Source organism: Doryrhamphus excisus, chromosome 7 (assembly GCF_030265055.1).
Source record: "Doryrhamphus excisus isolate RoL2022-K1 chromosome 7, RoL_Dexc_1.0, whole genome shotgun sequence".
Taxonomy (NCBI): Eukaryota; Metazoa; Chordata; class Actinopteri; order Syngnathiformes; family Syngnathidae; genus Doryrhamphus; species Doryrhamphus excisus.
Window position 1 is genome coordinate 23051401 of NC_080472.1, and position 15775 is coordinate 23067175.

Here is a 15775-nt window from a genome sequence, read left to right on the forward strand (position 1 = left end):
ATATAAAGCGTAATTGAAAAAAACATGTGCATTTATTGATCTGTTTTTTTAATAAGAAAAAATAGAGTTTACTGTTTTTAAAAAGTGAACTAAACTCTCTCAGTGGGGTCATGCCCATAGTTGACTACCGAAGCACTTTAAGCCACGCCTCTCACTCGTCATTGGCTCTCTTGCATCAACAAACGTCTGCTCGTTTCCCACGGAGCCGAGCTATTGGCTGCTGAAACTGTCCGTCATGTCACCGTCTCCTTTATAAGCGGCTTCACGCGCAGGGCTTCATTCCCCAGCGAGGCCGTCCGTGAGGTGAGTCGAGGAGTCCGTGATGTTCGAGTCTTCACTTTTCTACCAAAAAGATGATTCATAAACTCCAAGCAAACCTTCACTATCGGATATATTTTTATTTTTGACTCGTTTCACACTCGGACGCCAAGTTTGATTGACTTTGGCCAGGTGAGCATGAGCGTGATTCGCGGAGGATTACCGGAGTGAATGAGGCGACATGAGCCGCTGGGACGTGCTTGTGACCCGGGTGGCTTATGGAATATAGCCCGCTGAGCGCCCGCTGCTCCGGCCCCGTCAAGAGGAAAGCCCTCCTGCTCAGCATCATGGTCCTCATCTGGCTCTTCATGCTCTACTCCTGCGCCGGTCCCTGCTCCGGCGTGCCCGGGGTGCTGCTCGACTCCTACCGGGACGGCGGCGCTCCGGTGGCGGGCAGGAGGACCGAGCGGGCGGACGCGGTGTCCCGGCTGCTGGTGGCCAAGACGCAGCAGCCGTGGGAGGACGTGGACTACGAGGAGCCCCCGGTCCGGACCGCCGCCGCCGCCGCCGCGTCCCGGGACTTGCTCGACGACGACCCGGCGGAGAGAACCGACGACTGGGACGGCGGACCCGGGCAGCGCCGAGCCCCGGAGCCCGGCGCCCTGTCGAGCTTCTCCAACGGCTCCGGGAGCAAGAAGCTGCCGCAGGCCATCATCATCGGCGTGAAGAAGGGAGGCACCCGGGCTCTGCTGGAGTTCCTGCGGGTGCACCCGGACATCAGGGCCGTGGGGGCCGAGCCGCACTTCTTTGACCGCAACTACGACAACGGACTGGAGTGGTACAGGTCAGACCCGCATACGAAACACTTCCAAGTTCCGATTATTTGCACCTGGCGTCCTTTTAGACATGAGATCATTGGCGGGAAATGTCAGCTAGCAATATTATATAAATAATATCTATAATATACAATCTAACGTGGATGTACTACAAACTATTTCAAGTACATTTTATGCACTTTATTGGGTGCTTTTTAAATGTACCAAGTGCAGGGAAGGGGTCTCGGTGTTTGCGCACAAAGCAGTGAAATTAGGCAGCCCCCCCCACCCCTGCAGTCCGCACAGTGCGCACTGGTCTCTGCCGGAAGCCGTGCAACACTGCAGCCTGCGCAAACTTTGCTTTATTGCTTTATTATAATAATAATTCAGCGGTTTGCGTCTGCGCTGAATGCGAGAAATGTGTAGGAGCCCGTTAAAATGTGCACTTTTGCACACTTTTTGCGTTTATGCTGCACAATATCGACGCTATAAAGTCGTTTTTGACAGTTTGGATGTGTTTAGGGAGGAGAAGATGCATCTGCAAACAAAGCAATAAATAAATCAACAGTATTGTTAAAATGTAAGGTAGAAAATGCTGTTATTATTTAGGCATATTTAAATCCTAATCCTAATCCCATTGTGGTAGTTTTACTGCACAGGGAAGTTAAATGTAGACAATAAGTGGAAAGTCAACTTTATTTTCCCACTGAGAGACAAGAAGATAAATATCTTTCATAAGAAACTTTCTCTCATTTTTTCTTTATTTCTATTATTATTATTATTGTTCTTTTATTGTTCTTTGTAGTGGACCTGTTTTGGTTCCCGTCCCAGCAGTCATGAGGACTGATGGGAAATACTGCCCGCTGCTTTTTCACACCCACAATGAAACTTAATACTTTTTTCTGATTTGAGGAGTTGCCATGTTTTTATTTGTGCCACAAATTGTGTGCAGATGCTTTTTGGTTTTATTTCTGCTCAGCAACTGTGTGTGTGTGTGTGTGTGTGCAACGTGACAGCATATATGCACTTATACACTCATAAGTGTGTTTTGGTGCAGTAGAATAGTTGATTTTGTCCTGCAGTAAAGTAGTTGCTAGTCCAAACAAGTACTACCAAATAGGCAAAACTTTATTGTACTATTTATTATTTGTACTCATGAGCGTCTGATTGTGTTCATAGGTGGCGCTAACGAGCCTAGAGTTTACAGTTTTTAAAATGTTTGCATAAAATACTAAGCCAAACGCTGGATGGGCGCGTTTTCCCGTAAAAGGGTCATGCATGAAGGCAGCAGCCGCCCCCCCCCCCCCCCCCAGGACGAGGCGGCGTGACTGGACATTTGTTCCTTACGTTTCCATTTAGTCTTTGCACCTGTTGACTGGCGTGCAGACGCAAGAGAGAGTGGCTGGCACCTTTGGAGGGACGCCACATTCCACCTCCTGGTCTGCCTTTGCCTTGGCAGAGGTAATCATGGCCGCTGGTTTGGATGCGGGTCTCGGCCTGGGGGTCTCGGCCTGGGGGTCTCGGCCTGGCTTGTTCCATGCAGGATACAAAAGTAATGGACAAGGGAAGGACAAAGACTTGACCTTAAGTGAGTGACAGGCCTTAAATATGTCACATATATTTATATATTTACTATAAAGCATACTATATAATACGTGTTTGAGTTTTACAAATTTTCTTATACTTTTTAGATATTTTTGCCTATATTGGTATTTCTAATATTTATTTGTCGGAAAACATACGATAACAAATATATATTTTGTTATTATTATTATGAATTATGTAATGTCTAAAAACAAAGGACTCTGTACATTTTATTACAAAAATAGTTTTATTGTGATTTTAGTTATTTATATTCAAATATTACATAATGTTCTAAAAATACACATATAAAAATAAAGGCCTCCTGTATATTATTTTAGAAATGATAAAAGTATTATACAAAATGCATGTGTAAAATGAAGGCCTCTTTGCACATTATTATTATTATTATTATTATTATTATTATACAGTATTATCATTATATAATGTAAAAATGCTTATCACTGTTAGCTAGCAGGTCAGTCTGATGTTCAACTGTGCTGTTTGCTATCTTAAGCCCCGCCCCCTTGGCCGTGCCCTGGTGGTTCTGGAAGATCTGGTCTGCTGGCGAGGTGAAGTCCAGGTCTCTGCGGGAGCTTTGATGTGGCTTCCTGCTCTTAGTCTTGTGGTTTGGGGGTGGGGGGCGGTGGGGGGGTGGAACCTCCCGTGCAGACTTGTCGGGAAGTTTTTGTCCAACGTCCCCTCCGACCCCCAACCCCCGTCTCCTGCCTGCCTGCTGGTCCCTCTGACCCACCGGGGACGGTTCTGGATGGGTGCACGCTCTTTATGTGCCCTCCACGGGGGGGGCTTGTGTTCCCTCGCAGGTGACCTGGTCCACTCTGTCACCAGTGACCTTCCCTCCTTCCCTCCTTCCTTCCTTCCTGTCCTGGTCCAAAGAAGCCACCTGGACCCTTTTTTCTGGTCTCTTTAGACCCTTTAGAGAGTCAGTCAACAGCATCGTCCAACGGCGCCGCTTTGCCAACACGGATTAGCGGACTCTTAAGCGCTGCATGTGCAGGTATCGATTGGTCAGGCCTGATTGGGTCTCTGACGCTGCTCACCATCTGACCGCTCAACCCGATGTGGGAATGTGGGAAAACTACCGGGATGACGTCTTGGCATCCGTGGGCGGGGCTAGACATGCTCTAGTGTGCTCATTGGTGGACACGGATTGGACGCTTCCACTCGGGAAAACTAAACATGGAAGAAAACACAAGCACTGTTTATGCTTGTCAAAGATCCTTTATATGACAGGAGCGCTCGGCTGTTTTTAAACGACTCCTGGGGAGTACAGTAGTTACTCAGGAACACAGCTGAACGAATAATGAAGGCACATGCATTTAGAGTAGTTACTGAGGGAGTAGCGAGGAACTAGAGTAGTTACTGTGGAAATAATGAATAGAGTAGTTACTGTGGGAATGATGAATAGAGTAGTTACTGTGGGAATGATGAATAGAGTAGTTACTGTGGAAATGATGAATAGAGTAGTTACTGAGGAAGTCATGAATAGAGTAGTTACTGAGGAAGTCATGAGGAAATGAGTAGTTACTGTGGGAATGATGAATAGAGTAGTTACTGTGGGAATGATGAATAGAGTAGTTACTGTGGAAATGATGAATAGAGTTGTTACTGTGGAAATGATGAATAGAGTTGTTACTGTGGGAATGATGAATAGAGTTGTTACTGTGGGAATAATGAATAGAGTAGTTACTGTGGAAGTCATGAGGAAATGAGTAGTTACTGTGGAAATGATGAATAGAGTAGTTACTGTGGGAATGATGAATAGAGTAGTTACTGTGGGAATGATGAATAGAGTAGTTACTGTGGAAATGATGAATAGAGTAGTTACTGAGGAAGTCATGAATAGAGTAGTTACTGAGGAAGTCATGAGGAAATGAGTAGTTACTGAGGAAGTCATGAGGAAATGAGTAGTTACTGTGGAAATGATGAATAGAGTAGTTGCTGTGGGAATGATGAATAGAGTAGTTACTGTGGGAATGATGAATAGAGTAGTTACTGTGGAACTGATGAATAGAGTAGTTACTGTGGAAATAATGAATAGAGTAGTTACTGTGGAAATAATGAATAGAGTAGTTACTGTGGGAATAATGAATAGAGTAGTTACTGTGGGAATGATGAATAGAGTAGTTACTGTGGGAATAATGAGGAACGCTGCTGTTTTTAGGAATCTACTGTAAAAATATTTAGTCACAGATCCTAGACGAGACAGGAGCACTCTGCTGTTTTTAGGACCGCCTCATTCTAGTCAAAGATCCTTTCCGAGCCGTGCCAAAGCATCAGTCAAAGATCATGTATTTGTGCTGATGCCAGTGGAGTACCAAACATGCTCGGACTTTCCGGTCATAAAGTCGTCATCTTTTGCCCCCCCCAAAAGCCATGGACCGGTTCTCCATGCAGAACCCCCCCCCCCCCCCCAAGCTGCCATTACAGGTCATTCATTGTGGGGGGGGGGGGGATATGGCCGCCACGGACTGTGTTCATTGAAAAGTCAACAATAAAGATGGCGGCCGTGTACAAACACTCTCTCTGTTGGCAAATAATTAGCATCTTTTTAACCACATCATGGTGCACACACACACGCACACACACACACACTCTCATGCATGCACACGCACACGCACACGCACACGCACACGCACACGCACACGCACACACACACACACTCATGCACACACACACACACACACACACACACACACACTAGAACGTGATCATTCAAGGCTACTAAATAAGGTGAAGTTGTTGCCTCCTTTTCCTCCATCATCTAAATAAGGTACCTGTCAATCACTGCCACTCGTCTGTGATTGGTCCGTTTGAAAAGTCCTTCCTGCCCTCCTACCTCTACAGCCGCCATCCTTGTCCCACATATTGCGTCCCAGAGGTGGCCATTAGGTGCTGGGAGAGTGACAGCCGCCGGGAGAGTGACGCGTCCGCACACACACACACACACACACACACACACACACACACACACACACAGGTCTCCTGAGGTTTCCATTAGCCTGGCAGTAAAAGAGCAGAGCTCGTTAGGAGCCCCACGATGCCCCCCCCCCCACCTGCAGTCCCAGTGCTGCTCCAGTCCTCCAGGAGGACCAAGTCAGCGTCATCCCACCTGTAGGTGTTAGAACCTCATTTAGCAGCCATGGTGGGGGGCACTTCCTGGTTGTGGTCACATGATAAACAGGTTTACCTTTTTGGCAGCCATTTTAGTGTACACCCTGTCTGTGTACCTGCCCCCCCCCGATACTTCAGCCCAGGTCCATGATGCAGCTATTGGCCATAAAACCAAAATATAATAATAATAATAATAATAATAAAGTACCAATGCAGTACTGTGTCAAAAGTCAAAAGTTTAGAGACACTTTTTCATGTTATCGTATGAGAAATTGTCCCCAAACATTTGACTATATGCAGTATGTGTACTACTGCCGTGGCCTACTACTAGTACTACTACTACTATAAAAGTTGTGCCACAACCACAAGGCATGCTGGGGAGCCCCTGCTGACGTTGCCCAGCATACCTTGCAGGTTATACAGCTGTTTTAAGCGCTATGGTTTTACACGTTTTTATTTCAATACCCGCACAGTCGGTGTAGTACACTTGGTACTGTACTGTAGTACATTGTCTCCCACACGGGAGTAGTATTGTTGCTCACCCTGCGTCACTGGCAGTTGATGCAAAACACTAGTGTGCGTGTGTGTGTGTGTGTGTGTGTGTGTGTGTGTGCACGCTTATGTGTGCATGTGTGTTGACGTGCAGCTTTTCCATCTTTTATTCATGTCAGCTGCACCAAGATGAAGGCGGCGTGCGTCTCATGGTGGATGTCAAGTGTCAGGGAAATCAGTCAGAATGGCTGATTTGGCCCAACGCACATGCACACGCATGTACACGCCACACGCACACACACATGTACACGCCACACGCACACACATGTGTACGCTCACACACGCTAGCTGACTCGTCACCTGCAGCCTTTCCATTCATAAGCAGCCTCTTTTCAGAGACACACAAAACTAAAGTGAATACATTTGGAAAATTAAAATTAGGAAAAAATGATACTATAAGAATAAAGTCATGAACCTTTACAAGAACGGTGAAATAGTTGGACAATTCAAGACAAAAATAGCAGAAATGGGGAAAAAAACCTGCTGTAATTTGACAAGAATAAAGTCCAAATATTCTGAAACAAAAATTTACAAAAACTAATTAAGAAGAAATATTTGGGGGAAAAAAACCCATAAAATGTTGATTTTAATAATATGCTTTTTCACAGATGTGACAAAGCTGAGACTTTTTTTATTGAAATATATAACTTCTTAGCATATCTTCATGTCTCTTTACAAATAAAAAGTGGCAACGTTTTCATTTTGCTTCTGTAATATTCTCCCATATCTATAAATAGAGTAAAATGGAGTCACGTGATCCAGTATCTATAGAGTAAAATGGAGTCATGTGACCCAGTATCTATAAATAGAAGAGTAAAATGGAGTCATGTGATCCAGTATCTATAAATAGAAGAGTAAAATGGAGTCACGTGATCCAGTATCTATAAATAGAGTAAAATGGAGTCACGTGATCCAGTATCTATAAATAGAAGAGTAAAACGGAGTCATGTGATCCAGTATCTATAAATAGAAGAGTAAAATGGAGTCACGTGATCCAGTATCTATAAATAGTAAAACGGAGTCATGTGATCCAGTATCTATAAATTAGAGTAAAATGGAGTCACGTGATCCAGTATCTATAAATAGAAGAGTAAAACGGAGTCACGTGATCCAGTATCTATAAATAGAAGAGTAAAATGGAGTCATGTGATCCAGTATCTATAAATAGAAGAGTAAAATGGAGTCACATGATCCAGTATCTATAAATAGAAGAGTAAAACAGAGTCATGTGATCCAGTATCTATAAATAGAAGAGTAAAATGGAGTCACATGATCCAGTATCTATAAATAGAAGAGTAAAACGGAGTCATGTGATCCAGTATCTATAAATAGAAGAGTAAAATGGCGTCACGTGATCCAGTATCTATAAATAGAAGAGTAAAACGGAGTCATGTGACCCAGTATCTATAAATAGAAGAGTAAAACGGAGTCATGTGACCCAGTATCTATAAATAGAAGAGTAAAACGGAGTCATGTGATCCAGTATCTATAAATAGAAGAGTAAAATGGAGTCATGTGACCCAGTATCTATAAATAGAAGAGTAAAATGGAGTCATGTGACCCAGTATCTATAAATAGAAGAGTAAAACGGAGTCACGTGACCCAGTATCTGTCGTTAATTCCATGTTCCAAAAGCAGCTCGTGTGTTTTATTGTTCCCACACGGAGCGCCATGGCTTGTTAACGCCGGATAAATTCCGGGCCGCCGTCTCGTGCCCGGCGCGGTTCCGTAAAACCTCAAGACCGCGACGTCTGGCCTTGTACGCCAACGTTGCCTCCAAGCGGCGACGGCGGCTCGTGGAATTGAATGATCGGAGCCGCTTGTCACCAGCGGACCGCATCGGGACCGCATCGGGACCGCATCGGGACCGCATCGGGACCGCAGTCATGTAGAACCACAGCACGTTCTCCATTTATGCCTCCCAGACCACAAGGCCCGACTCGCCTACCCCCACAACTGTGATGGAGCGTGGGGGGGCGGGCGGGGGGGTGACAGGCGGGTGGTCTGAGCAGGAGGGTCATGGCGTTCCCAGGCGGAAAGGTCAGGGAACTACATTTGTCACGCAGACTGACTGGATGTCACTAAAGCACGTTCCGGTCCGGTCGGGAAGATCCAACTTCCAGTTTCTGCAGGATTTTTTTCCAAGGATTTTCCATCTTGCTTTTTCTTTCTTGGCTTGGGAAAGGCCCACATGTCCTATTGATGGGTTAGCCCCCCCCCCCCCCCCCCCCCCACCTCCCCCGATGTGTTGAGGATAGTCCGGTCTCCAGCGTCGGCCGTGTTACACAAATCGGCATCAGCTGATATCGGAAATTGAGAAGTGGACAAAAAAGCTGATATCCAACATCCCTAAAAATAATTTTTTCTTGAATATTTCAACTCAACACTAAAATGACAATTTTCCTCACACTGACTTTTTTATTGTGGTCAAATTTCTACTTTTTTTCTCTTAATATTTTGACTTTATTCTTCATCTTCTGTAAATACAGCAACCAAAAAATGGAAATAATAAGGCGGGGGTGTCCAAAGGGCCATAAAATTGAAAGTGATAAACAGCCACAAAAGCAGCAAATATGGAAAAATAATGAAATCCTAATCTTTCCGAGGGAATTGTAATCTGTGGTGGGATTAGTCCGGGCGTCTCCAAGGCGATGTACGCGGTGGCGTCTCCTAATTGGCTGGCATCCGTGGCGCCGTGGAGCCCTCGTTAGCCGCCTGCATGATTCACGTACGAGCCAGGCCAGCGTATATGAAAGGTTTTTAAAAATATGCATCATGACGGTGTTTGATGCCGCACGGCTCGCAGGAAACACGCACGGGTTGGGTTTGATGCAAAGATCAAGAGGCGTTTAAGATCCTTATCAGGCTGAAGAGGACTTGGATGAGGATGAGAGGCCCTCTCCACAAGAAAGCCTTTCAGTGCTCGTTTCCTCGTTTCCTCGTTTCCTCCCTCCTTCCCACTTGAGAGCTGGCGTTGGCGTGAGGAGCGTTTTGGAGGGTGGCGTTGGCGGGAAAGCGCAGGGACCATTGGCAGCAGGAACGTGGAGTGGCGCTGGAGAGGCTGCTGCACGAGTGGGCCATCTAACGCATCCTCCTTGACACCTGGATGCAGGACCACCTCGGTCCCGCGGGGTCTGGCGACATGGAATGTTACACCCACCCCTCCTTTATGGCGCTCCCTTGTTTCCGTGCCCCACCCTGATCAGTCCACTGCAACCAAGTAGGATTCAATATCAATAAACAGAATATTTTGCTAGAAAACATGTTTACCACCTTCATTAACATGATTAGAGCCCTCTAGACATGAAATAACAGCCCTATAGTCACATTTACACTATTAGTACTCAATAGAGTCATCATCATAGGAAAAAATAAGACATGGAAAACTTGTTTACCACCTTCAAAACCCACCCATTAACATGATTAGAGCCCTCTAGACATGAACTAGCACCCCTATAGTTACATTTGTACTCTTACTACCCTTTATAATAGATATAATAAGAGAAAGTTAGATGTATAGGACATGGAAAACATGTTTACCTTCCATATATGATTTTTAACATTAGAGCCCTCTAGACATGAAGTAGCATCCCTATAATCACCTTACATAATACAACATATAATGAGACAATAAAAGAGAAAATAAGACATATAAATATTTGATAAAAATAGTATTAGTTGGAAGAAAAGCAGTAAATGTACATACAGTAAGTATAATACTTGTGTACTTGTTGTGTACTAATATTAGCGCCATGACGGAGGGACAGTAAGTGAATGAAATATTCAGGTTCTGGGGTGGAAGATGAGACGTGCGTACAAAGTCGGCCTCTTTCATTTCACATTGAAATGCATCAAAGCTTGGGAATCAAACCCAAAAGTCGTCTTTTTGTGGGGAGGCGACGACACGGGCGAAGGCGGCGGCCTGTTATCATCCAATCAAACGCCACAGGAGGAAGACGGACGCACGGGACCGAAATAACCCTCTTCCTGTCTGTGCTGGAGGGGGGGGGGGGGGTTGGGTGGCGTCATGTGACACGGGGTCCTTTCTGGAAGGGCGGCAGGGGTTGTGCCCTGTGGGTTGGTGATGTTCTGGAGGCGACACGTTCCACTCCAGCGCCCTCCAAAGAGGCTGGGCTGGGCTGGGACCACCCCCCCCCACCCCCCTACCGCAACCGGGGTCGCCGTCCTGATCGGCGGCACAATGAGCCCCCTTTGAAAGGGCGGCTAAGAAGCAGGGTCTTTGAGGAGCATCATCTCCTAAATCCAAAGGAGGAGAATAGCCATTGTTTCTTTCCCGCTAAGCTCCGCCCCCTCTTTGCTGCCTTTCTGGAAAAGTCAGAGGTGAAGAGTTTTTATGGGGGGGGGGCGGTATTCCCAAAGTGCTCCTGTTTAACACTTGCCGGACCCACGGGGGTGGCTGCCATCCGTCGCCATGACGACCACTTCCACCTCTTTTGGTCATTTGCTCTTAAGGATTGGGAGACGAGAATAAAGTCCAAATATTACGTCATAATTCTAAGAAATATCATCAGAGGTTGGAAAATGAAAAATTAAAAAAATTTTAAAAAAAAATCGTGAATAAAGTCAAAATAATACCAAAAGACAAATATGAAAATTATTTAGAAAGAAAATTCAGTTTATATTATAATATTTTGAAAAAAAACCCAACTAAACCTGCATGAATAAAGTCAAAATATTACAGGAATAAAGAATAAAATGTACAAGAAAGTTGGGAAAAATAGCAAAAAATTGGGAAAAAAAGCAGGTGTCATTTTAGGAGAATAAAATCCTCCTAATAAATATTAAGAGAAAAAAGTTGCAATTTGTGAAGAAATGAAAGAAAATAAAGGTGTTTACAAATATTAGCAAAACAAGGAGTGAAGTTGGTGTTCACCATGTAGTAACTTTATCATATCTGGTAATAATCATCATATCTGATAATCATCATATCCGATATCATATCTGGTAATAATCATCATGTCCGATATCATATCTGGTAATAATCATCATATCTGATAATCATCATCATATCTGATAATAATCATCATATCTGGTAATAATCATCATATCTGATAATAATCATCATATCTGATATCATATCTGATAATAATCATCATATCCGATATCATATCTGGTAATACTCATCATAACTTTTATCATATCTGGTAATAATCATCATATCCGATATCATATCTGGTAATAATCATCATATCCGATATCATATCTGGTAATACTCATCATGTCCGATATCATATCTGGTAATACTCATCATGTCCGATATCATATCTGGTAATAATCATCATGTCCGATATCATATCTGGTAATAATCATCATATCCGATATCATATCTGGTAATACTCATCATGTCCGATATCATATCTGATAATAATCATCATATCCGATATCATATCTGGTAATACTCATCATAACTTTTATCATATCTGGTAATAATCATCATATCCGATATCATATCTGGTAATACTCATGTCCGATATCATATCTGATAATAATCATCATATCCGATATCATATCTGGTAATACTCATCATGTCCGATATCATATCTGATAATAATCATCATATCCGATATCATATCTGGTAATACTCATCATAACTTTTATCATATCTGGTAATAATCATCATATCCGATATCATATCTGGTAATAATCATCATATCCGATATCATATCTGGTAATAATCATCATGTCCGATATCATATCTGGTAATAATCATCATATCCGATATCATATCTGGTAATAATCATCATATCCGATATCATATCTGGTAATACTCATCATGTCCGATATCATATCTGATAATAATCATCATATCTGATATCATATCTGATAATAATCATCATATCCGATATCATATCTGATAATCATCATAACTTGATCCTATTTGGTAACAATGATCCCGTGGTTCCTCCGGCAGGGACCTGATGCCCAAGACCCTGGAGGGCCAGATCACCATGGAGAAGACCCCCAGCTACTTTGTGACCAAAGAGGCCCCGGCCCGGATCCGGGCCATGTCCCGGGACACCAAGCTGATCGTGGTGGTGAGGGACCCGGTGACCAGGGCCATCTCGGACTACACGCAGACGCTGTCCAAGAAGCCCGACATCCCTTCTTTCCAGAGCCTGACCTTCAAGAACAGGACCACGGGGCTCATCGACACGTCGTGGAGCGCCATCCAGATCGGGATCTACGCCAAGCACCTGGACAACTGGCTGCAGTACTTCCCCGTGGAGCAGATCCTCTTTGTGAGCGGCGAGCGGCTCATCAGCGACCCGGCCGGAGAGCTGGGCCGCGTGCAGGACTTCCTGGGCCTGAAGCGCATCATCACCGACAAACACTTCTACTTCAACCAGACCAAGGGCTTCCCCTGCCTCAAGAAGGCCGAGGGCAGCAGCAAGCCCCACTGCCTGGGCAAGACCAAAGGCCGCGCTCACCCCGACATCCACCCCGAGGTGGTCCGCAGGCTGCGAGACTTCTACCGCCCCTTTAACATGAAGTTCTACCAGATGACCGGACACCATTTTGGATGGGATTGATGGACGCCGACGCCGACGCCGACGCCGACGCCGACGCCGACGCCGACGCCGACGCCTTCCTTCTTTTGTCTTCTTTACCTCCTTGGCTTGCTTGGCGATATTATGACCTTATTTTCACTCATCCGATGGGATGAAGATGCGGCTATATATATCTATATCTATATATATCTATATATAGATATATATACGTATGTGGGTGTGTCAAATGTACAGAAATCTATTTTATAATAATTTATTTTTCTTTGGAAGCAATGAATTCACTAAGCTGCCTAAGCGTGTTTGTTGGCCACGTCGGGATCACCTCGGCTTTTCTCCTTTTTAACGACATTCCTCACCTCCGCTCCCGAGCCCGCCCAGCAGATCCTTTTGGGAACATTTTGGAAAAACCAATCAAAAAGGCCACATTACGGGTACACGGTTGCTTGATTGGCAAACGGCAGACTGTCAATCAAATTCAAACACAGTGATTGGGCCGGGAGAACCGGGGGGGCGGAGCGTACGCTTTTATGCCTTATCGACTAACCCTCCTTCTTTTCCTACGGAGGCCGTTTCCACGACTGCAAGAGAAACAAACATCCCCATGGCCACTTTGGAGATAAAACGTCAATCGAGATTGAAAAGTCCAAATTATTAGATTAAAAAATGCAACATTTCAAGAAAGTTGAATTACAAGACCAAAACTCAAAATTATAAAATATGTCAGAATTATGAGACTAAAAGTCAGAATTGAGATTAAAGAAATCAAAATTAGGAGATGAAACATCAATAATAATAATAATAATGAGACATTTTTTATTGGGAAAGTCTGAGTTATGAGATGAAAAAATTGAAATTGTGACACAAAAAGTCAATGTCATGATGTAAATTCCAAATTCTGATATAAAAAGTCAAAATTATGAGAAAAATCAATTCCAAGATCATTTTAAATTGTGAGAGAAAAGGGAGAAATTTCAAGAAAATTGAAATTACGATATAAAATTGAAAAAAATATCAATAAAATAAAAATTGAGAAGTCTATATTTAGAGAAAAAATTGTGTGATTAAAAAGTCAAAATGACAAGAAAAAAGTCCATATTTGTATTTTTCATCCGCTAATCCTGACCTCCCACTCGGATCTTTTTTCCCGTCAGCGGTGGAAACGGTTCCCGTACGTTCCTCACGTGTCCACTAGTTGGCCAAAAAGGAAGTAGCATGTCTCACACGGCCTTATCACTTCCTGGTTTCTACGGAAAAGAAAAAGAGGAAGAAGAAGGTGTGACGTTGCCATGACAACAAAAGCGCGGCGGACTGAAAGCGGAGCCTTTGAAAGAAGGAGGATGTTCTCCAGATGTTCAGACGATGCCGTGCCTCCTAAAAGCGTCCAATTCCTCCCTTTTGGGCCTGCTGTTGTTTGTCATTTGTGACGCCAAGCATTTAAGGTGGTCACGTTCCACGGAGAAAAAGATGGGCTTTCTTCCTTTTACGGTTGAGTTTTATTCAACCTGCTTTTTCTTTAGCTTTTTGCCGCCACACACCGGCGGCACAGAAAAGACTATTTTGGGCTTTCAAAAACGAAAAAAGCAAAATGGAACAGCGGTTTCTAGAGAATGAAATACTAAACATTCATAATATTTCTTTGTATGAAGAAATAAATAAGTATATATTTTACCAAAAATATTGTGTGTCTTCTTTGACTTTTATTATGAAATGGATCCTCTTTACTGCGGATGCACATTTTTAATTTGTGTAAAGTATGTGAAGTAGAAAAAAAAAGTCCTACATTTATGACAAAGTACATTTACAGGATTTTTTTTTTAATGATTGCAAATCTATCAGAATAAAGTCATACATTTACAAGTTGTAATATAACAACAATAAAGTTGGAAATTTACAGCACAAAAGTCATAATATTACAATAATATATTTAAAAGACAAATGTCAAAAATGTACCATAATAAAGTCGTACATTTACAAGAAAAAAAGAATAGTAAAAGAATAAAATCATATACGAAAAAAGGAGCAAATCTACCAGATTGAAGTATTAAATGTACAAGAAAAACAAGTATATTTATGACGGTAAAGTCATAAGTTTACATTTTAATGTATGAGATAAAAGTTGTGAATCTATTACAATAAAGTCATAAATTCATAAGGAAATGTATGTTACATTCTTGGGCTTTAGTTTCCGTTTTGGATGCTCTTATTTTGTAAGTGACTTCCTGCTTTGCCTGGTCTTCCTTAGTTGCCCTCATCAGCCCCACCTGCCCCACCTGGCCCTAATTAGTCCTGCTTCTATTGGCTTCAGGTGTGTTGTTCTCCCTGCCTGGTGGATCATTGGGGTGGTTTGTCCGTCCGCCTGCCTGAGGCTTTCATCCTGCTGCTCAAACATTAATCATCTCTTCATCCTCAATTTTCATCTCATAATTTCAGCTTGATAATTATGACTTCTCATTTTTTATACTCATAATTTTGATGTCATAGCCATGATTTTCTCGTCTCATAATTCAGACTTTTAAATCTCGTAATTTAGATTTTTCATCCCATAATTTGAGGTTGAGAATCATGACTCGTATAAATGTTTTAAGTCATCATTTTCATTTATCTCATAATTAAAATCTCATAATTTTTAGTTTTCCTACCATAATTTAATTATCTCATATTTATGACGTATCTCCTAAGTTTTTACATTTCACAATTTTCTCATAATTTGGACTTTTTCCTCTCATAATTTAGACTTTTTAATCTTGTAATTAGGATTTTTCATCTCAAACTAACAACTGTTAATTTAATAATAATATAATTTAATTATGACTTTCTTATCGCATCATTTTGACTTTTGAGCTTTTTTTTTTTTAGCTTTCCTTTAAATGAATAATCCCTGCATAATATATTTTCCTCGTTGTA

At 42.9% G+C, this 15775-nt stretch overlaps 1 protein-coding gene across 1 annotated transcript; it reads left to right on the top strand.

Moving 5' to 3' along the window:
• Nucleotides 1-267: 267 nt before the first annotated feature.
• hs3st3b1b (heparan sulfate (glucosamine) 3-O-sulfotransferase 3B1b) lies at nt 268-15469 on the top strand. The gene is made up of 2 exons (XM_058078234.1): nt 268-1102; nt 12274-15469. The coding sequence occupies exons 1-2, from the start codon at nt 537-539 to the stop codon at nt 12890-12892; spliced, it is 1185 nt and encodes a 394-aa protein (XP_057934217.1). The 5' UTR covers nt 268-536; the 3' UTR covers nt 12893-15469.
• The last annotated feature ends 306 nt before the right edge of the window (nt 15470-15775 follow it).

Coding starts and splice junctions, on each gene's coding strand:
- hs3st3b1b (XM_058078234.1), top strand. CDS start 537: ATGGAATATAGCCCGCTGAGCGCCCGCTGCTCCGGCCCCGTCAAGAGG. Junction 1,103..12,273: donor AACGGACTGGAGTGGTACAG/GTCAGACCCGCA, acceptor TTCCTCCGGCAG/GGACCTGATGCCCAAGACCC.